The sequence below is a fragment of the Platichthys flesus genome, chromosome 13 (genome assembly GCF_949316205.1).
Source record: "Platichthys flesus chromosome 13, fPlaFle2.1, whole genome shotgun sequence".
Taxonomy (NCBI): domain Eukaryota; kingdom Metazoa; phylum Chordata; class Actinopteri; order Pleuronectiformes; family Pleuronectidae; genus Platichthys; species Platichthys flesus.
The window spans coordinates 10,187,873-10,211,389 of NC_084957.1; the positions used below are offsets into that span (position 1 = coordinate 10,187,873).

The window sequence follows — 23,517 nt, forward strand, 5'->3', positions numbered from 1 at the left end:
CACAGGGAATACCAGGTCAGCTCCAGTGAAATACTCCCTCTCCTGTGCCTCTACCATCTTTATGAGTTGATCTTCATTTTTATATTACATTTATATTGCACATATACATTATTCACTTTAACACTTCCCCTGTCTACCAGGCCTCACAGCCTAATTTGCTTTTGAATTAGTTTCCCTCTAATCACTCCCCTGAAACTCACTGACCAAAGTGAAGATACAACATGAGGTTCTAAACTCTTCTAAACCCTTTTACAGTCGTGTTGGACCCTCCTCAGAAATGAGATTAACATGAACATACCGTACATGGTCGCTCACTGCTCTGTGTGTCCTGCACCAGATGGGTAAAAAGCAGAGATTAAATTTCCCTACCTGCATGAGTGTGCCTTTGCATGTCTGTGCATGTGTTTGGGATGAATAAATGGATCTTAATCTTTAATCTTAGAAAGTTCAAATTTATGACAACTTTCTGTTATTATTATTGTATGAAATTGAAGGCTTTTTATCACCACTGCAATCAAAACTGCTACGTTTTACTGCCATAGGTACATCAGCATTACCGTCTTAATCATTACAGACTTATTATTATCTGCCAGTTTTACTACATCACAGTATGAAACAGCCAAATGTTGCAGTGGTTAAGGGACGTTGAAACCTTTGCTGCAAAATATTGATAAAATAAATAAATAAAATACACACAAAAAATAGCATGGCACCCAGTAGAGCACATAACTGTCAGAATGCCAAACAGTCCTTTTTAAATTCAATCAAGCCGCTCTGAATGTAAACACACTCAAGGATAAAAGTTTTATATACGCCTGGATATTTTTGTGTTAAAGAAAATGGCTACAAACAAATTGTTGATCTTCCCCTTTGTCTGGATCCACATTACAATTTGAATGGATACTCAATTGGCCCATTATATATCGTTACAAGATTTTTGTATTATTCTATTTTGCATGAACCTGCCAACAAATCAACAAACTACTGGACCAGGGCGATAACATAACCTCAAGTTGGAGGTGAAAAGTAAGGGATCATTTAATTAAGGGAGGTCAGAAAAAGTTATGTTAATGTGAAGAAAGTAAATATTGGCAGCAGGGATATTATCACAGTGATATAGATATAGGTGTCACTCAGTGTCAATCACACTTTCATTATTTAAATGATCGTGGGTCTAATGGTTTGCATTGTTGTGTGCATGCCAGCAATGTCTGCATGAGTCCATGGTACATGTCCATGTTAATGGTCTTGAAGGACGACAGGATGTGGTGTTCATTCTATAGTAATATTACATATATGATGTCACATCAACATCAAATAATTAATAAACCAATATTATTTGATTTTTACACAGTTGCTATTGCCATTATCAAACCAAAACACTAAAATGAATTTAATACTGTCAAATACAGTGTTATATATACACTCACATATTTAATTATCAATCCATTTAATACTGTATGTCGTCGGGAACACTGTGATCCCTTCCCTGCACAAGTACCTGAGCAGAGTGCCACTCATGTAACCTGGCTGCAGCATCAGAAACAAGAGGCCCCTTGTAACCTAATCGATCGGCGTGCAGAGGCAGACTGGGTCCTCGCTCTGTCTGGATACGATTCTCTGTGTCAGACCAACTTCCCAGAATAGCCACTCCGGCGGGCGGGCTGTCCTCTGCGCTGCGCTGCGCCGCGCTGCTCTGGAGGAGATGGAGGAGGAAGTCAGCGGTGGATTTGACAACTGTTGCTTTCGTCGCTGCTGCGGAACCCAACTGCCGTTCGGCCGGCGCTGCGTGGCGCACGCCGGGCTAGAATGAAGTCTATTCCCGGGCGAGACATTCACTCTGGATCAGTGTGCAAGTTGGTGGGAATACACAAACTCCTGCGTGTTTAAGGTAAACGAGACCAACAATAGAGGGGATGGGAGCGACAGACGGACACGTGCATGAGTCCGTTTCCTGTATTAACGGAGCCGTTAGGCTTTAATGTGACCGTTTGGCACCGATCTGCTGTGAACAGGCTTCACCGACGCTTCAGACTTTGCTGGGGGCGCATGTCTGCAGCGGCGGCGGCGGCTGCAGCAGCAACAGACGATGGAGCGTCTGTGTGATGAATGGAAAAGCCAGACGGGGCTCTGCCTGTAGACTGCAGTGATCGGATAACCTGTTGAATTTCAGCTGTCAGTCAGTGCCGAGCCGTGAGAGAGACACAGACCGCAGCAACGCCAGGAGGTGCGCGCCGGCTCAACACGCAACAATAGCCTCGCAAAGAAAGAGTCGCATGTCTTTTTGCAGCTGCTGGTTTTATTTGTTTGCAAATGTGCTGTTTTTGTGTTGTCACCTGACGTCCTCCCTGCTCCATGCGTCTCTACGTGTGCACGATTGGACCTTATTTCTGATGATGACACTAAGATTAGCCTTAAAGGCATGGTGGGCACAGTGGGACGTGGTGTCAAAGGTGGCAGGCCTATCAGTGGAGGGGGGTGTTTTTGTCTTAAAAGATGTCTGATTAATAGTTGTGTAAGGCTAAATGTATTTTAAAGGTGGCGGCCGTGGGGCAGTTTACGCACGGTTTCGTTTGCTGCTCCAACACATTCACATCACCCAATTTACCCGCAGCAGGGGCAGTGACAGCCCGCACAGGGTTCAGCCGGTTCAGGACCTTGAGTCACATCTCCCTGTAAAAAAAAAAAAAAAAAAAACTCTGCCTGCCCACGGATTTCCAGTCCCTCGACTGTCGAGAGTAAAGCTTGGCTGCTCCCTGCCGCTATGGCTAATTCCTTAGGAACCGGTGGATCCAGTTTGATCCATCCCTCTCTTTCTTTCTTTGCCGTACCAACCTGTTGAGTCTTCCCCCCCTCGGTGCTCCCACTGTAAAGCGAAAGAAAGAAAAGTTCCCAGTGAGAGGCTCGGCTGGTGGAACTGCGTGACGCATGGTGAGATGGCACAAGTGTGGGGCAGAGTGAGGGCACTGCTCGGTGGGCCGCTGTCGGTTTGAGCGTGGAAACTCGACTCGGGACGCGTCTTTTACGCACCTGTGGGACTTTTGTGGATGACCTCCTCCTAAACCCTCCTCTGCCTCTCTTAACCTGCCCACGTGAATTGCCACACATTTTTTTTTCCTGTGGGCCGTTGTTGAATCTTGTTGACCGTAGAATTTTTTTTCCTTCTTCTACAGTGTGATATCACTGGACGGAATAGGTAATTTCGACTTTGTCGTTTCTTGAAAGGGAGGTGGAGAGAACTCAACCACCCTCCCTCCCTCCCTCTCTTCGTCCTGGACTGAAAGCCCCGACTCTCTTCGCACAGGGGGGACACTTGAAGGTAATTATGTGAATCCACCTTTAAAATGACGCGTTACTTTCTTGTTTAGTTCTGTGTCTTGTTTGGTTTGAATTCTTTTACGATACAGCACTGCATGGGCAAAGTTTTCTACATATAGTTGCTGAGGAAGAGGAGGGCTCATTGAAGAACTCTTAAATGATCTGGTTTAACCATAATCTTTAATGCTCAGTAAAATGGTATAAGGAAAAAGTAAATCTAAAAGAAACAAAATGAGGATGTGGGCATTTGGCCATATAAAACGGGCATATACAATATGTTCTGTACTCCTGATGATAAAAGGGTTAAGTGTCACGTTCTTCAAGGAAGCCAGCACTGGCTTTGTGGTACAAATGAGTCGTGTGATGTAATATGATTTACACAGAATATACGTCAATTAAAATTAACTAAGTCATTAACTTGTACTGCTCTTCCAAAACGTAACACAGTCTCTTTATGTCTGGGCTTCAACTGATTTTCTAGTCAACAATAACAAAGTGTCTGAAGGATAAAGATGGGTTAGGGTTAGGGTTAGATCATTTGCAACTCGGGAAAATACCAAAGTTACAACTTAAAAGGGATGTACAACTAGTCAACAACTTAAAAGGTGACAGTGGACACCATCTATTTTCAACGTGTTAGTAAATGTAAAAAAAAAACATGAGGTTTAAAATCGAGGTGCGTGTTTGAGTCAATCTCTGCACAAGTAAAATGTCCTTTGTTGAAGTTTATTTGCTGCAGTTACTGGTCACAACTTGAGTGATTTCATTTTACCCATGTTTTAAATTTTTGAAGTGTGTAGATTTCATGTATTTCTATTTTGTCTGTTTTTAAAGGAGAAACTTTGGCTGAAGTAATCTCTGACATATTGTCTGCGTCAATGAAATTTGCAATTGTCTAATTTAAAATAAAAAGTGTCACTGCAGCATAAAATGATTGTGTAACAACTTCTAAACAGACAAGAATGCACCTTCCACTGAGAATATGAAGTGGCTGACCACACACTTAGAATACTTTCGAGAGTAGCATGCTAAATATACGAGACACGGCACAGAACATTGCCTCTATTGTAACAGAGTCCCTCAAATACATGCATCTATCATACAGCTGCATGGCTTCTCTAATACTCTTGGGATTTTAAACTAATTCATATTTTCAGATGAATGGCGTTTGTGTTAATACTTGATGAAGGTCAATCCTGTAGCTGTGCACCGTTGTCGCACATTGTTTATACACACACACACACGTACACCTCCGGCTGCTCAGCTTTAGAAATGCACACATTCAGTTAAATAATTCAAGATGCACACGCATGACACGTGTGCATCTGTGCATAAGAGGCCTTTGTGTCACAGAGACTTAAAGACGCATCCTTTTTGTCCCCTGCAGGACTCCTTAAGCACTTGAGATGGAGGCTCCCGATGGCCACTGTGCAAGTAAGTCCTCATATTGCTTACACATTACAATCAATTCCCGCCGACACTCACTGACCCACAATTTATGGCCAAGGACAGAGCCTGTAGGCTGTCAAATGGGTCTGCAGTCTGTTGTTCTGATGATAATGATGATGATGATGACAATGGCGGAGTCTGTGTGTAATTGTGTTACTGTGGCTTTAGTGTTCGTGACTTGCTTTGACTTTGACATTGTTTTTCAACTTTTTGACACAAGGATGACACAAGAAACAAGATTTTTGCAATCACAACAAAATCGAGGGATTTTCCCCTGGTGCAGCCTTTTTCCTGTTCAAGCCTTAAAACTATGCATTAGCCACTTCCTGTTGAATGCAGCAGATACTGGATATGCACTTTGTGGTGCTCCATTGCCCTTTGCTAGTTTCCTTTGGGCTGCTCTCTTAAAGCTAGCACCTGCCCCCCCACTTTGATACTTTGCTTTGTCTTTATGGCAGGTAGCAGGTTGTTGTTGACACCAGCGGGGACTTTTGGGTCTCCATTGGGGGTTTGTTCTTGTAGGAACACTCGGCAGGCGGGGTAGGGGTGGTGGCGGTGGAAGCGATGGTAGCTTTGCCTCTCCCTGTCAATCTGTGGGCAGCTTCTGAAAGGATGGAACTGCGGAAAAACACTCATGTATTTGTGGAATGAGACCATTTGCTTCCTATTCCCTCCCACGTATTACTCAGTGTACAGTGCTTTATGTTCAATGCACTGATAGAAAAAATCATAACATCATCATAGATCACACAGATATGCATAGTAATAGAATCCTTGGGTCTCTTTACACACAACTAAGCTCTTGTACATACATTTGACTAATTTGTGATAAAATATAAAAGAAAGTAAGATAGTAAAAGTGGTGTTTAATAAAAAAGAATAAATACAATTGATGGAAAAAGTTAGTTGAAAGTGTATGTGAGGTCATTTTAAAGGCGTCACAAGTTTGTTTAAAAGTAACTCAAAGACTGAGTGGGGTCTAATTCGTCCTGGAAGGAACAAATTGATAATAATTAATTTTATTCAACTCAGTTTTATCTCAGTTCTTGTTTCATTCAGTAGCTGTACTCTGAGAGTCCGTCCCAAGCTGCAGAAGAGCCCACAAATCTGTAGCACCTGTACTTTGCTTTGCTTTCACACAACAATCCAGTTTTTTTTCTCCAAACTAGACTGAGATCTCTTCCATCATGTGATGTTTTTTTTTCTTTTCTTCTGAAGTCCTGGGTGTTAATGCTGCTGCAGTATAAACTCCTGACCAACCAGTCCGTCTTCCTTTGTCGCTTGCCTTCTAATAGCAGCGTGCATTGCTACTTCCTGCAGTACAGCATTGTCCTACTAATGCATCAGAGGGTGTAGTTTGTTCCAACGCTGTCTTTGTAAATCGTTAAAAACCCATGTAGAAATTGTTTGGATTAACTGTGATAGCTTAATGTACCTCCATGTACACACATACACACATAAAAATGATCATAGGTCAATGGTAAATAAGGAGGATAGGATAACAGAGTGTATAAACTATATGTGATGATTATTTTTGCAGTTTCAATATCGGATCAATTTACAGTGAATTTTCCTTAAAGCTCAAACATCTACCGCGGCAGGTACGGGCTACGTTATAATAAGCACGATTTAAATCTACCTTTCCTCTTAAATAAACACTGAGTATTATTCGTAACTGCAGGAGCTATCTTTGAAAATAAGGACACACCACATTTCTCCATCACACCATGCACCGTGATGATGCATCACACATGCAGTTATTCTCTCATGTAGATTGTTCCACTCTCTCACATTCGCTTTCATTTTATCTGCCTGCACATTTTCTATGTAAATATCACTTCTGTTCGATCTAGTTTCAATCAAATCCCTGTTTTAAAGGATACAAAATCTCCTGTTAGTCAGCAAAGTGTTCAAAATAAGTGTCATGATCTTCTGAAGTTAATGATTGTATGTCATCGTCCACATAGTCGTTGTTACAGTTGACAAAAAGCTAGTTTAACTACAATCCCTAATAAGTCTACATCTTAGCTACTTGAGCTTAGGCTAGTTCTACAAACTGATCAAACAACATACCTCACACCCGCAAATCCTGAAAGTGCCAATTCAGAGTTTCGAAGCTGATGACCTTTCGGATGTTTGAATTGCTTTCAGGGTTAATTGGGAGATACGACCTTCTGTTCTCTCATCTGGTCATTAGTAAGTAACCTTCGACCGCTACGCTGCTACTAGAAAAAATATTTCCCCACACTAACCTATTGCAATGAGATTGTTTTCAATCAGTTCTTTTAAACAGTAAAAAAGACACAGTCTGTTCTGGTTTGATGTCCTGTTTATTTCTCTAATTCAACGCTGGTGGCATTATGGTACACACAGGGGCCAAGCTATCAAAGCTAACGGTAGCTGACTGAACGGATAAAGCAAATTAAAAATAATGAGCTGCATGAGCTGGCCACCTAATCGGCAAACTACTGATATGGACCTTCTGACATCTTAACCCTGGCATAATGTCGGTTGAGTTCAGTTTCAGCTCATCAATGAACTTCTTTGGCCTGTGGACAAAAATGATCACATCTCCGGAGCTTTCTCAATAATCCAAAAGGAAAACCATATTATCTTTGAAAGAAATCTTGAACATGTCAAAACTCCATTACCAAAGTATTCATTCCTTCAAGCCATGTTCAACCAAACATGAATAGTGCACTTGTTAGATGTCATGTAAGTGAGGGAATATGACTGTGAACATCAACAGGGGTAGAATTGTAAGAGGGGAGTATGCCGCTGTATGTGTGCAATGATTAATGACCTACATATTCCATCATTTTATAAAAACAAATCAGATATAACCATTCCCTGGTAATAATCTGATTGAACAATGTTTGGTCCACTAGCATGAGGGAGAATAACTCGCTAACTACACATCTTAGCTCTAGAGTGCACTTTAATGAATCAAAGATCCCAGGTGGGGAAGTTATTCACTGGCTGGAGTTTAATTACGAATTCTTCACTGTTTTAGGATTAGTTATTTGCAGATGTGGACTCGACCGTGTTTCCCCGTCTCTCGGTCACACCCCCACACACCCACCCACACACACACCCACCCACACACACACACACATACACACACACACACACACATATAGATTACCACAAATGGAACAAACCATGCTCTCCAGCTTATCAGCAGGTGCTAATGTGGTTCTCCTTAAATAAGTTGTGTACGTAAAACTGTTTCTAAAGTAACCGTAAGTAGGCGAACAAACGCTCCTATTTCCTCGACGCTGTGTAGTTTCCTATTCGCTGGGTCAGTGTGTTCAAACAGTCTTCAAACTGTGTCTTCAGGAAGGTTTAAGGGTTTGACAGGAAAAACCAGCTCCCACACGGTGCGTATCCAACGAGCCAGAAAGGATCGCCTTGTCACTGCGGAAAATAAAATCCAGTTCCTCTCACAGCTTAACTTGGGCGCTGTCGAGACATTTCTCTGCAGCTCATTCACGTCCACCAGCTCCACCAGCAGGCGAATGGAGCTTGACCCTGGTGTCTTTGGGTTATTTTTAGAGCCTTTGTCGGAGCATATTCTCTTTTCTTGAAACTAGATACCATTTATAATTGATAGTGCTTTTTTTTTTTTTAATGAGTTGTCAGACCAGAAATAGAATGGACTCCTAAATAGACTGCGGAGAACATGAATGTACCTTCAAAGGTATGCGTTTCTTTGGCGTTCAGTGAGGAAGTCAGCATTTATTATACCTACAACTTGTGAAAGCATTATGTTCCTTTCCATTCGCCAACGCAGTGAATAATCTCAATTTGGTGGGTTGTTCAACGTACGCTCCCCCCCCCCCCCCGGCGTGTCTCGACTTTTCAATATCCTGATCTTAGTGTTCAGACAAGATTGACTCAGCGAATGCAGGGCACCAACGCAAAACTTCAATCCAGTCAATTGAAGCACGTCTGTCAGTTTTTGTGTGGGTAAAGATGCCTTAACTATCTGTGTGGTTTGACCAGTATAACCAACATCGTTTCAATGTGTCTGCTTCTGTTTGCTAGTGATTCTCTAAAGACTAAGACTGATGTCCTTAGATATAATATGGCGGTAATGCACCTTGACGTTGGTTGCCACCCGCCAATAAACCAAACAAAGAAAAAGAAGAAAAGGGATATATTTTAATATTTAACCAATATCTGACTTGTGAAGGAATTGACCATGGCCCTTTCCTTTCTTTTTTGAAAAGTAGTTGTGCTAAAAATGCTTAAAATTTGGTAATTATTTGAGCAATTTGAAACCCAGACAGTACAGCAATTTTGTTTGTCTATGCCTGAGACAGTTCAGCTGTGGTGCTGCTAGGCAGCCGACAGCGTCTGTTACAGTAATGGAAAATCCTTCATGACAAATCTGGGCCACTCCTGTCTCCAGGACAGCATTGCCAAGGGATAGCCAGTGTCGGTCACCTGAGATTTCCTCCAACCCCAACCGGTGCAACCTGAGTCCAGACCCAGGGATTGTGTCATGGACAGCGTCTCCCAGTATGCCCCACTCCGCGGGCCTGCCGCCACAATGGAACAATACCACACAGGAGCTTGTCAGTTTTAGCGGGGCTGTCACAACATGAGGAGATCTGACACAGATTTAGTTTTCATGTATGACAGATCCCTGCAGACATATTCAGCACCCACACTTTGCAGCGAGGCCCTTTCTCCAGCAGTTTTGGAAGTAGCAAGTAGCACAGCCTTTTAATTTGTATAAATAGTTCTACAGCTTTTTTTTTTATTGTTTTCTGATTTCCACAGTTGTCAGTATGGTTTACGAAAACCTTCTAAGTGTGCTGGTGGTGAATGAAGGCTCGCTGTGTTTCCTAAGGGATCTGACACCTGGGTCAGCAGGGGTGTTTGCCTGTTGCTGCTGTATTGTTCCAGTGACCCTGACTGGGCTGGTGTGTAAGGGGATAAGGGATTGAGTCGCTCTCCCTCTGAGTGGACACAAGGCTATCCATAGCCTGGGCTCTGTGCAGACTGCTGAGAGGATGCAATCTGATCCACATCTGTTGGACATTATGATCCCATAGGTGAATGAAGACAGTTTGGTTAGTTGCCTTGTGCATTCTGTGGTGTGACCTCTATTAAAAACAGGTATTGATATAGAAGGAGACCTGAGAGGGAGGATATTATTCTTAATCTGAGACCTGACACAAAGCTTCTGTTTTTAGAAACAACTGTTTCTCACTTTCGTCATTTCTTTTCTTCATCCTAGTCTTCACTCCTGAAACCGTGTCATGGGTTTGATGAGTCCTTGAGTTTCTTTTCTCCACACAGCAGCTTTGTATTGTACGTATTCATTGCACATCAGAGTATTGTGCGTCACACTGAAGAATACTGTGTTTTCTGTATGTCTCCCAGGTAACGGCCAATGCTCTCCTGGTAAGGAAAACGCAAGAGTTTTAGTGGACATGTCCACACCTAATGGAGAGACAGTTCATCGGGGTCCCAATTCCCCCTGTGGTGAGTCCTCAATCAATAGAAACATGCTCATGGTACCGCAACAGTTTGCACACACTTACAGTTTCTCATGTGAACAACTTCTCTTGTGTCTTTTTGTGGGTGGGTAACGTTTTTTAGTTTTGTTGTTCTGTTCCAGACTATCTGTGCAATTTTCAGTGTTTAAATATTCATCAGGATTGAGCAAATGAAAATTCAACTAAACAAAAACAGGACCATTGTGTTTGGCTCTTCCTTATTTTTGCTAAGTCACACTTTATGCAACTCTGTATCAACAACAGCCTTCCAGAGCGGAAATCAGATTATTGTGTTTCCCCTATATGTGAGGGTTAGTGGTTTGAAATAGATTTTTTGGATGTTACGTCAGTGGTTTGCATGGTAGCTTGCCTTTACTGAATGATCACAATGCACATTCATTTCTGTGTAGAAGTCCTATATTAGTGCAGTTTGATTTGTAGGAATCAGGAATGAAGTTGTCTCAAATAAAGAAATAGTGATAAAAATTGAAATACTTGGTTCCCTCTGAACACAATGATCTGATACCTTAGATCTGCTTTAGCTGCGATTCTGTAAAGTAAGAAAAAGGGAAACAGAGTGAGATAGGGGAGACCACGGAGAAAAATAAGAGATACAGTGTAGCGGACGAGGTGGCAGTTTTTTCTCAGGGTGATACTCCAAGCTGATGAGACCTGTTTTCATTATGGACATTGCTTAAATGTTTGAGGTTACGTTGCAAAAGAAAAGGCTGCATCACATCGTCGGTTGAAAATGAGCATGAAGCGCCGCCAAACTCCAAAACCCTGCAAACTGGAAAACAAACTGGGCAGCAGTTGTCCTTGTGGTGTGAATCCTGCCTGGTCATAGAAGGGTAAGCAGTAGACCTGCTCCTGTTGGACCACGTGACACCGTGGGTGGTGAGATAACGACTGAGTGTCTTCCTCATAAAGGTGTGTTACTACCATTCAACCTTCAAATCAATGGTGAGCTTTTTCCTCTGATTGGCTGTGGATTATGTGGAGACTCAGACGAGTCTGCCTCACCGCGTCCCAAAGAGCTGCGTAAATAAACGAAATTACTGCTTTTGTCGCACAAACCTTTCAAGTGCATCCTCATATGACCATTCTGTGCCACGCCGGAGAGACAGATGTAAAGATGCAAAGAGCTGAATAGCAAGGACTTTCAGGTCTGCTCTGCGTTGCCAGGATACAGCTGTTGAAGACATGGGCATTGGTGTAAGTGTTGTGCACAAAATGTGGCATTGGAAACTCAAAGCATAAGTTAAAAGAATGCAGTTGCTTTGTGGAGATTTATCTCTGTAGTCTGTACAGCAGAAAAGGAGAGAGTTTAACAAATGCAGCTCCCTCCGAAGCCTGAGGGGACGGTTGATGGATGAAATCTGCTTTAGTAAAGCAACCACACATGCTCACAATGTAATTATTGCCCCTGTGAATCCCAGAACATGATCATCAGGTTCAGTAGGTAGCACCCCTTCACGTGCATCTTAACCCATTAACGACAACAAGATCCCCATTTTAGTGTAAGACGCTAAATCTGCAGCCTGATTTGTAGGATTCTTACAAATCTTTACTAAACGAATGGGAAATCAAACAAACGAAGCATGCTAAATAATTTAATATTGTTTTGTATGACAGATTTACAAATGATGGGGTACTTCATATTAATTGATTTTGTAAAAAGTTTTTTTTCCTGTACTTGTGTGTTAAATGGCTGTAAATTCCAAGACAAAATAATTCCTTTATCCCAGATGGCAACTCTGAGGTGCTAGTGTTCATATTCCAATTACTCATGTACAGAATAAGGACATTACAAGCTGATCAACACACCCAGACGTGTCGGCTCGGGAGGGAGCTTCTGTACATTGTTCTTCTGGTTGAGTGAAATGTTTGCAATGTATGCATCCCACAAGATTATCGGGATTAGACCGGAGGTGGATGTAACCAGGTGTAGCCGTGTGCGTTGTGTGCGCATTGTTTTCCTATAATGGACTGTTGTTTTTTTGTGTGTATCGTTTGTAGTGTTAGCGACTGATAACTGGAAACTCCAGGTGGTAAATAGTTTCCCGCCACAACCACCCACACCCTCCCACACACACACACACACACGCACAATCCTTTACCCTTTTCATCCAGCCGGTCTCCCATTGCTCGTCAGGCGTTCTAAGCTACAGGGCCTCTGACACTCCCTTTCTACCCGGGGACGGCCAGGAACCAGACCAGCCTGTTTTCTCCTTCTCTCTCTCTTGTCACCGTTTCCGTCCATCCATAAATCCATCTCTCTGTGAGTTGAGTTGCTAAGTTACAAGGATTGCCCCCCCCCCCCGTTCCACACGTCCATTAGTGTTATCTCTGGCACAGCTATCCCGGTTAAGTCAACACATGTCCAGTGCAGATCAATCCCTCCTATACCTCCAGTCAGTCCTGTACACCCTGACACTACAGCACAGCCTTTAGCGTCCACCTCGGTTCCACAGAGGCTGCTCATGCTCCAACCCTAAACCAGTTCAACTCCATCATGCAACCCATGCCCAACCTAGGCAGGTTCAAACGTAGAAGCATGTCCATGGCTCTCCCGGTATCTTGCCTCTCGGGACTACTGTTTTGTTTGTGCTTTTACAGAACTGTCGATTAAGCAAGAGGAAGACACGGCAGAGGAAACTGACGACAGAAGCCCGGCACTTGAAGAAATAAGCCAAACGGGGGATGAAGTAGTCGTATTGGAGGAATCCATGACCGGCAGTCCGAGCAACGCCCAGGACGGATTATCTGAGCTGAACACGACGGCGGATTCAGGAAGTCGGCAACCAAATGGTACCGATCTGTGTATTTCTTAATGCCATTAAAAAGCTAATAATGCTTTGTAGAAGCTGTCTGGTAAAATAGGGGCAATTAACATTCCGCACAATTTTCCTTCTTTCGGTCCATTAAAATCAGGGCGGTGTGTGACTTCACCCCCGAGTGAGTCACAAATCATTTGGTTATCCTCGACAATGGGTGTGTTCCTTTTCGGTTTGTTTGGTTTTTTTGTTTCAAGACAATGGGTAAGACATGGAATTCTGATCAGGAAAAAAAAAAAAAAGATCCTTGGAATCCCCCGCAACCTGTTCCAGCTGACGCCACGGCTGCTCCGGTAGTCACGGCACTAGGATCACATTTCTCCTTTCCATCTGCCTGAAGATCAGAAGATTTGCTCTGACATCAGGAGACAGTGACTGCGTTCACTGGAGTTCATCATTCCACGAAATGAAATCCACCTCTATGTTCTCTGCAAGAGAGATGAACTCTCTGCAGTGATAGCAAATGTGTCACTAGTGCTTCACATACTGTATCTGCACTAAGCCCATTTCATTTGATGTGCATGTCTCCAGAATGAATTCACAGCATTTTTTTTATAGTATTTCATGATTTCCATCAGTATTCATCTGCAGGAAGTTGTTGAATGAGTCACACGAGGACAATCTGATAGATCTGATATTTCACTTACGGTTGCCGCAGCAACAAGAACAGAAAAAGGAGAAGTTTAATGTACAAGTAAAAAAAAAAAAAAAAAAGCGTCTTTGTTGTCCGGGCTGTTTGGTGAGGGTTGTTCTGAAAAACGTCTTCCACGATGTGTGTGCAGTATTGACTTCCTGTGCCTGCCTCCATTAGGTGAGAGGCCATTCCAGTGCAAACAGTGTGGTGTCTCGTTCACTCAGAAGGGAAACCTGCTGCGACACATCAAGCTGCACACGGGCGAAAAGCCGTTCAAATGCCCCTTCTGCAGCTACGCCTGCCGGCGGCGCGATGCCCTCACTGGTCATTTGCGAACTCACGCTGGTAAGACTCCTCCTCGCCCTCTTATCCTCTCTTATTTGTTTTATTATCATCCACTTCTGTTCTGGCTTCATTGATCTGAAGAGCTTCCGAGATCAACCCATGATGCTTTTAGTGCCGGGATATTTGATTTTAGAGATATTTGAGACGGAACATCGCCCACATTTTTTCTTTCCTATTAATTATGCCCACCCTCTTCAAATCCTTAGTATGCTTCATCGCCCCAGCCTGACTCTGGCCTTCATGGTATCTTGAAAATGAAGGTTCAAAGACCTCTGAAATACACAGAAAGACAAAGACAGAGTGTAGGCCCTTTACTTGATTAAACGTGATAAAAGTATGTGTTAAATGACATTTTTTAAATTTGTCATACAATTAAAACCCTACAGGCTTTGTATGTAGCTCTCAGATGTCCCTTTCAGACATGTCTTCCTTCCAAAGCTTGGTGGGCTTGTTTCTATGAACTACAGCCACCCAAGCTGGTCGGGGACTCTCTGTCTTGCATTGTCACGTAGATGCAGCGGTGTGTGTGTGTTATAGACGGCGCTGTGAGTGTCTTGTGGTTAGGTACCAAGGACATGCTGTTGCTTGGTTGCCTGACTCGCTCAGGAGGAAACTATCAGTTGAGAAACATGAGGGGGGGGGGGGGGGGGAGTGTGGCCTGTCTGTCTTAACCGTAACCCACTTTGCTAAATATCCGAGATCAGATGTGCTCTCCCCTCTGAAATGAAGGTCGGGCCATGAAGTCATTTCTACCTCTGATGCCCCCATGGGGTTGAGTTTACTCATTCAGGCGAGTTCTCCTGTTCGAGGAAACGCGAGGCGAGTAGGACTTGTTGGATTAGCCTTTTGAATGACTGTTATCTCCTAAATTATTTTTACACTTTTTTTTACAAAACCATCAACCACGACCCCCCCCCCCCCCCACCACCACCCCATTTTCACTTCCTTTACCGTTCCGATGAATTTGTTTCTAACGTCCTCCAGCGATGTTTTGTTTTCTTTCCCACTGTAAAATAATTTGTATAAAGTTACTCCTGTGTGTCTCTGGTCGTTGAGTACAGTAAGGAATCCGACTGATGCTCAGCGGTGCTGCTCAGCTACCGCCTGGTCTCTGGGGGGCTGCGAACCTGGCAGCCCTTGGCCCGGTGCCCTGCCAGGAAGAGCAGGTGGTTGCAATAGAGGGAACTAAAGCATAGAAGCGGGGAGGTCAGGTGAGGGAAAGAAAAAGGCAAGACAAGAGTCAGAGCCGTATGAAGAGAGAGGAACAGCAGAGCGAGTGTAAATGGAAGTGTGAAATGACAATACAGGAAAATCGCAGCGTCACAGGCAAATGATTTAGCTTTTTGTAAGACACAAGGGAAAAATTCAAACCAGTTCCCGTTTATCAGCCAAATACGATCAGTCAAGTGAGTGTGCAGTGTGGGACATTTGCATGATTAAGAATAGCCGATGAGAGGAGGAGTCTTCAGGCCCATCCAGCATCTGCACAATACCGTGTTGTGGAAGGCTAATATAAAAATGAAAAAATAAATGTGTGTGTGTGGTTGTGTGTGTGTGTGTGTGTGTGTGTGTGTGGGTGTGTTTTTGTGTGTGTGTGTGTGTGTGTGTGTGTGTGTGTGTGTGTGTTTGTGTGTGTGTGTATGTGTGTGAACAAGAAGTTGACACTTGATTCAACACTCTGCAAAGTGTCACGTCTTGGAAGCAGCCAAACTCTTACACTGACTGTAGAAGTTCGATGACATCACAGGTCCATGTAAAACCTGAACTAGCTTGATTAATATTGAAACCCTTTTGTCATTAGCCACAACCTTTTTTTTTTTTTTCAAATCTGTTCTCACTCAGAGGACACTCCAGTTTGATTCACAGACCACACGAGAATGGATGACACGTTTTTCACAGTCGAAATAAATGACTGATGTTGTCGTTCGGTAAAAAATTTGTTTCGTTTCACTTTCTCAATAAAACTAAAACACTGTCCTGGAAAGAGAATCGAATATTTACAGCTGGATTTCCCTTGACTTATTGAGAGTTTTTTTCATTGTCTTATTATCTTAAAGAAACGCAACATCCTCTTGTGTGAGAAACTCACACGCACGTGTAAACTTCCACCTCTACCCCTGTATTGTGTGTGTGTGGGCCTGTGCTTGTATGTGTGTCACCATCTTCTTGCCTCAGACTGAAACAACAAGTCTTGGTTTTTGCTCCGTTATTCCTCAGTTCTCACAGCCCGGCAGCTCGTCAGCTTCTAGTAATCACCGTCACCATTATGCCAGCGAATATCTCACTGCCCGATCGATTGCTCATCGCGGTGCCTGGTTCACCAATGCGTGGCCTCCAGTTCACTCACATCAGTCCCTTTATGAGTCATTCCATTAGCTCTGAGTAGCCTATATTCGACCACAGGACCCAGTTTCTGCACTGTCTGTCTGAGGGAGATTAGCTTACGTGCAATCCATTTTCTACACATTTTTAGATAAACTTTGACCTCAATACGAAAATGCCCAGGCGTGGTGATATCATCGGTAATCATTGGCCTGTGTCTGTTACAATACTACTTATACTACTACTACCAATAATACTGATGATTCATTTAATTTACATATTGCTTTTCATGAACTCACATAGTTTTATATTGTTTAGATATTTGACCCCCTCTCCGTTTCTTTTTTTCATCTTTTAGTCATTTTCGTTTTACTCCCACAGCCATCGTTTGTCTAAGTGCTGAACTCGATGGAAGAATGGATGGGCTGACACAGATGTAAAGGATATGTCGTGTTGCACATTTTTCCACTTGTCTCGGTAGGAAGGAATTGCCTAGAACAGAAAATGGCACAATGAATCACACTCCACCTAGTAAGTTTCCTACCGCCACAATGGGATGATAGACTCTGGTGTTCACTCACGCTGCTGGGCCCCAGCAGTGGGAGTCAGCTTTCTGCTTCAGAGAGCAAAAGTGTCTGCTGACTTCTGTTTGTAACTACGCCCACAACTCCATCCTCTGTCTGGCAACTGTTGCGTGGAATCCTCACACTGTAGTAGTGGAACACCCGTGATCTCAGAGGCTTCGCTCTCTCTGGTTTGTTTGTAGTGCACTGACTGTTCACTACTACGCACTGCACACGCACTGAATGACAATGATGTGCCTTCCCTTGGATGTCTTCTAGTTGGCAAGCCGCACAAGTGTAGCTACTGTGGGAGGAGCTACAAGCAGCGCACGTCTCTGGAGGAGCACAAAGAGAGATGCCACAGTTACCTGCAAGGTATCGGCCTGGACCCCACCGCCCACAACGGCCCTTACACAGGTAAATTGTTCGACTAAATCTGAGACCATGGAGGGGATGACGGTGGTTTTAATGTGTAATGGGAAAAACAAATACAGTCCCATGAATTACATTGTAACAGCTGCATCTCAGAGGAGACAATAGTTTACAGTATTAGCATCTATCATTTGTTATTATCAATTGATTGGAAATGATACAGTTGTATGATTTAATGTAAGTTGGAGAAATAAACTTAAACAAGGACCTAAAGGAAATAGACAGATCAGAGACCCCTAAATACATTGCTAATTAATCTTAATTATACATTTTTTTTTCATTTACCACTAGTGTTCCAAAATTATTGCTTTACAACTTTAATAATTCAACTATAATAAGGAATTTTTGTGGCACAAATGTAAGGTCGAGGTAAATTCATAATTTGAAAAAAATTGTTATGAAAAGCTGGAAATGTCCTGAAAGCTACAGTGTATAAAAGCCCATTAACACTTCCTTTTTCTCTTTCTATTCCGCTTCCCCTCTCAACCTGTCAAGGTGAAGGTCCTAAAGAGCCGAGGGCCATGGCAGAGGCAAACTCCATGGCAGCGTTCGATAGGCCGCCTGTTATTGAGAGGCTGCACAGCAATGTGGGCAAGAGGAAGAGCACCACGCCTCAGAAGTTTGTGGGTGGGTTTTCAGAACATAAACGGCTGATATTCAGTGGTTTTTACCTTAAACCTTCATCTTGAATGTGGAGAGAGTAGTGTGGAGTCGTGCACTGATGGATTCCCATGCAAATCGTTATTATGTAGTCAGGGCAGGTCACATACTTCAACTGAATTTAACGGACTCTCCAAACAAACTGACAGAAATCTTCTTATTAAGTTGAAATATTCTTGGATTTTGTGTTTACATAATTTATACCACGCAGCAGCCCTGCCCTATTTATGAACACAGACAGTTTTTTCTTTATTTGGTTTTATTTGCCACACTATTAGAAAAAAGAGCAAACTAGAGCAAACACATGACTGAAAGGCAAGGAAATGTTTTTTTTTTTTTTTCACTGTGGTTAGGCACACCTGTGGCTTTGCCATTGCTCTTATCGAGAGAAAACAGCTCACCGCATCCCTGTTCCGGAGGGGTTAAACAGTGCAGTGGTAGATGGATGGGGCTTTCCACCTCATTAGAATCGTACATAAGCAGAACATCGTGCACTAAATATGAAAAACAACCACTGAAATATCAGAACTATCTACATTTGAGGGGCTAGTACATCACCTATCGCCCTTTTTTTAGTTCTTTACATCTTTTGCAGCTTAAATTATGATGTTTTGTCTTAAAACTTAAAATTGGCATCAAACCCTTTTAAATCCACACAGTTGCTCTGTTTCATGCAGGTGAAAAGATGGTTCGCTACAGCTACCCTGATATTGGCTATGAGATGGGCATTAAGTATGAGAAGCAGAATGAGCTGATCCCAGCCCACATGATGGACCAGGCCATCAGCAATGCTATCACATACCTAGGATCGGACAGCCTTCGGCCCATGCTCCACCATACGGGGCCCCCTCTCTCTATGGCCGACGTGGTGCCCATGGTCAACCCCCTCTACCACCATGTCCTGCCAATTGGCCAGCGAACAGATCATCCAGGAAACTTTGATTCGATGCCACCACATCGGCCCCAGTCCCGTAACTTCCCCGGCCACCCCACCTCAAATGGCCCCGCCGCCCTAACCAGGCAGGACAAGCCCCCCCAGTCGGGGCACGAGGAATCGCCCAGCAACAGCGGAGCGGACTCTGCCGACTCGGCTCGGAGCAGCCCTCAGGAGAGGCAGGCCTACCACGGGGTCCCCCCCCCTCCCGGCCTCAGGTCTCGGGCGAGCCCCGCGGTGATCTGCTCCGGTGAGCGGGTGACGGAGCCAGCGCTGAGAGGGGGGATGGGGGGGGCCGGGCAGATGCGAGTGGCCGCGGAGAGGCCCGTGAGCCAGAGGGGGGTGCGGGTGTTTGCTCGTGAGGGGCAGGAGTTGCGGGCGTTCCAGTGCCGGCACTGCCAGGTGCTGTTCCTGGACCACGTCATGTACACCATCCACATGGGTTGCCACGGCTACAGAGATCCACTGGAGTGCAACATCTGTGGCCACCGCAGCAAAGATCGCTACGAGTTCTCGTCTCACATCGTCCGTGGTGAACACACCTTCCAGTGAAAGGATTCGTGGGCGTCAAGAGGACGACAGAGAAAAGGGAAAGGAGCCATAGCCTGGTGTCCATTCTTCTCCCCCGACCTCTGAGACTGCACAGCTGAAGAGCACTGTGTACGAATGTAGCACAATCAAAGACTTCTTTTTAAAGCTACTTATTGTGAATCAATCATATGAAGGTATGGGCCAAAGACACATTTTCTACATATTTAATTGAATATTAATTAAATATAGAAGAAGGAAGGTAAGTTCGTGTATTTTGTATAAAGCAGCTGTAAAGATGACGTTGACTATTTTTTTCCTCTTCTTCTTTGTCTGATGTTGCCTTATTTGGAAATGTCTCCATTTCTCCTTGTTCCTTCATCACCTCGTGGGCTTCATGTGGTGGATGAGATTAAAGTTTCACTTCATAAATAATAATAATATTGATAATTACAAAGGTAGTTATTAATAATACTATTATTATATTGAATTGGGCAACTTTTTGTGATGTATTTTACAGCCACTGTGTAGTTTTTCTTTTTTGTCCATGACATCGCTTTGGACCAGTAATGTTTTTCTCTTTGGAGATCTGCTGCTGTGTTTTCTAACTACAAGCATTTGTGGGCGACCGATTGAAACGAACAGTTCAGAGAAGTCTGACGCTTCAGGTGAAATCTATGAGAAGTGTTGGTACGAGTAGCAAATGAAGAAACACACTCAGAAAGTAGTTTGACATCAACAATCTACAATTTGTATATACATTTATTTACCTATTGCTAGATATTACCAGTGCATATTTGATCTAATTTGTGAATTTGAAGCTCAAGTCAAGAAAGCCACAACTACCTCTCAGCAACCAGAGATGTGAAGATGATGGGAGCTGCTTCATTGATACATTTTTACATCTCGACTTAAGTACTTTAGTGTACATTAGGGTTTTTTCAATCACAAATCAGGCAAAGAAAATATTTTTCAATTTTCACTGGCTGGTGCAATGCCTTTTGTGCCACTAATATCAAACTTGACTTTAAACAAGAGCCTTTTTCTCTTGGAAATTATTTAGATTTTGTGTGTTGTATTAAATGTAGTCAAATACAATAGACAACTTTCTAAATAAATCCAAGGTTTAAAAGAAATTCATGTTTAAAATATTTCAATAATCTCACAAAAAAGTTAAATTTCATATATTTGTAAATCATATATTTTTCACCCAGACTAAATTTAGTTCTTCTATTACAACTTATTTCCCTCTACTGTATTCAGCCTTTAATCAGTTTGCACTTAAAAGGTTGAATTGTTAATGAAGAAGCAAAACCCCATTGAAAGGATAGAACACAAAGGGCTGAGTTGCTTGCAGTGTCGGGAACCAGCTAGATCATTTATTTTGAGTATCCCAGTTCATTTGAAACTGGCAGCTGGTGGGGGGGAGGGTGGTTTAAATAACAGTTTTCTTCTGATCACTTTATGATGGTCTCTGGGAATGGAAACAACTTCAAGGTACCTCACTTTATGCCATAGGTCTGTCTCTTAAATGTGGTCCACTTTGTTTGAAGCTGGACTGGTTTGTGTGTGCGTACGAGTTGTGGCTCTTTTTTCCGGGTGTTGGGTTTAGAAACGGGCTCGGTTTGACCTTCTTGTTGTCATGTTCCTACTACGTGAAATACCTGCTTGTGTGTGTGGTGTGTGAACGCCGTCTCTCATCCTATTTGTACCTCTCGACAAACACAGCAAAACAACCCAGAGCTACTTTGTCCTTGGCTCCTTGAAATGTTGCCTTGCACAGCTCGAAATGAGGCTGAACGCCGACAATGTATCGAAGGAAGCGCGAGAGTTATTCATGTGTATTTGCATGTTACTGGTTTTAATGTCATCATGCTTGTTTGGATGCTCATTCTCCGCTCGTCACAGAACACTTGAACTTTCCCTCACTCTTTGAATCTTGCTCTTTTCGCACTGCCGCCACATTAACGTACGACCTTTTACAGGCGGCACGATCGAGGGGAATTGTGAGCCAGCGCGTAGTTCTATTCTAAAGGCACTTCCAAAAAAACGGTAGCTTTCCTAGTCACCTCTGTGAACCTGATCAAACATTCAAAGCTTGTGCACGTGACACGGAAATGGCGAGTGGGGGGGGGGGGGGGGTTTTCATATTGTCCAATCGTTCTGCTGTATGTTGAAGTATTCAGATTTGGACCACAGGGTCAGTTGCAGCTCCTCCCCAGTTACCAGCTCTGCCATTGAAGGGGCTGGGACGTGGCTGTGCTTCGTGGATCTTGCACTTTATGTTACATTGAAGTGTAGGTTGAGTGGAGAACCGTCCCCCCCCGATACAACACACACAGCTCCTTTGTTTTAAAAAGAACAATATTGAGGTTGCACATCGGGAAATAAGACACCACACAGGCTTTGCTTGGCTGTCTGCTGAACGCGTCCTCTTCGATCGTCCCGTCGGGTCCCCATCGAGGTTTGACATTATTCGTTTGACACTGGTCGCTTTTTAAACACGACACACACTTGTTGACTCCTTAGCGTTAAACTCAGTGATCCACTTGTCGATGTTCGATTCCTACTTTTGATCAGAAGGCAGCTTTTTCTCTGTTTACATTTTTGCTTGTCTTTTGCGCGAATGGTGCCCAGCTGGCATAAAATACGTGCTGCCTGTATCGGCACTGGATATTGTTTACAACTTGCAGCTGTAATATTGACTCTATACATTCGTTTACTATATTAATGATGTATGAATCAATCAAACAAAAGATGTATACAATCACATGAAGGCCCTGTCCGTTCAGACAGGGGTCCCCCTGAAAGAACATGTCTTTTAAATTATCCCAAGGTAAAACAAAGGGATTAACATTTTATATTTATAATGATTTACTCAGTGAGCCCTCATGTCCTATGAATGTGGGCGTTGTCACCCTAATTTGTCATTTAGATATGTTCCCCCCTGTTCATGTTGTTATCAGACATCCTTTGCAGCCATATGAACACAAACAAGTTTTAAAAAAAAAAGGTCTTCTGTCAGCTCTCCTTGTCGGTGAGGAGTTAACTTGAAAATCTAAATGATTGGTGTTGCTTCACACGCCGGGGGATGTTTTCCTTTTGTATATTTTGAAAGTGAATGTGCTAAATGTCTATTTTTCTGCTGAAATGTTCATGCAAATAGAAAAACTTTATGTGTTTTTTTAAGTTGAAAAATGTTTACAACAATGTAAAAGGCAGGGATCAGGTATATTGTATTTTTTGAGAAATAATATATGACCGGTGTATATTTTGGCACTGAATATTGACTTTATCAAAAAAAGCGTGCCGATTGATCATCTCGGATGTTGACGACAATTTACTGATGTGAGGGCTCTCAGGTATTTGCATAGGTTGTGTATTTTCATGTCCTACAATATGTGATTTATTTATCAAAAAAAGAAGGCAAATGAATTAAAATTCTTTGATCATTTCTCTTGACTTAAATCAGTCCAGTACTGATGTGGTGAAGGACGTTGGAGGATTGTTCAGCTCCTGTTTTTTGTTTTTATTAATCATCAGTAACAGTACATGAAGACACACTGCAGTGAAGAATACAATGTATATTTTGGAGGCATGGGTTTCTCTCTATTAAAGACACGATTTTACTTCTTTTCCTGTTTTGTGAATTTTAAAACAGGAAGTGAGACATATTGTTGTATAGTTTTCTTCAAAACATGCAAACTGTATCTTACTTGCAATTAAAGATTTTATTGTGGAAAAAAACTGCCGTGGTGAAATCGTGTGAAATCAGGACAAAAGGAATTAAAAAGGTAAAATGAGTCTTTAGACGTGACTTGAACACTAAGTCACTTCTCTGCCACTTATTTGATGTTGACTTGTTATATCTGTGACTTGGACCATATTAAAAAAATATGTTTTGCACAATGAAGTGAAAATCCACCATGATCAGATAGTGAAGAGGTTATTATTACAACTTGTTTGAGATTCCACGTGTCCTATT

At 42.9% G+C, this 23,517-nt stretch overlaps 1 protein-coding gene across 3 annotated transcripts; it reads left to right on the forward strand.

Annotated features, from left to right (window-relative positions):
- The first annotated feature begins 1,725 nt into the window (after positions 1-1,725).
- On the forward strand, positions 1,726-23,161 carry ikzf2 (IKAROS family zinc finger 2). Of its 3 annotated transcripts, XM_062403057.1 has the most exons (9): positions 1,726-1,891; positions 3,174-3,319; positions 4,706-4,752; positions 10,162-10,263; positions 12,897-13,088; positions 13,926-14,093; positions 17,258-17,395; positions 17,906-18,037; positions 18,748-23,161. In XM_062403057.1, exons 3-9 carry the CDS (start codon positions 4,725-4,727, stop codon positions 19,554-19,556), a joined length of 1,569 nt encoding a protein of 522 aa, XP_062259041.1. In that variant the 5' UTR covers positions 1,726-1,891; positions 3,174-3,319; positions 4,706-4,724; the 3' UTR covers positions 19,557-23,161. The 3 variants fall into 3 exon arrangements, with proteins under 3 accessions (XP_062259041.1, XP_062259040.1, XP_062259043.1); XM_062403056.1 differs by lacking the exon at positions 1,726-1,891 and having other exon boundaries at positions 2,966-3,319; XM_062403059.1 differs by lacking the exons at positions 1,726-1,891; positions 13,926-14,093 and having other exon boundaries at positions 2,966-3,319.
- The last annotated feature ends 356 nt before the right edge of the window (positions 23,162-23,517 follow it).

What these genes read in the sequence shown, in the direction of transcription:
- ikzf2 (XM_062403057.1), top strand. Translation starts at nt 4,725, where the DNA reads ATGGAGGCTCCCGATGGCCACTGTGCAA. An exon ending in CCACAACGGCCCTTACACAG is followed by an intron (nt 17,396 to 17,905) that starts GTAAATTGTTCG and finishes CAACCTGTCAAG; the next exon opens with GTGAAGGTCCTAAAGAGCCG. An exon ending in CACGCCTCAGAAGTTTGTGG is followed by an intron (nt 18,038 to 18,747) that starts GTGGGTTTTCAG and finishes TGTTTCATGCAG; the next exon opens with GTGAAAAGATGGTTCGCTAC.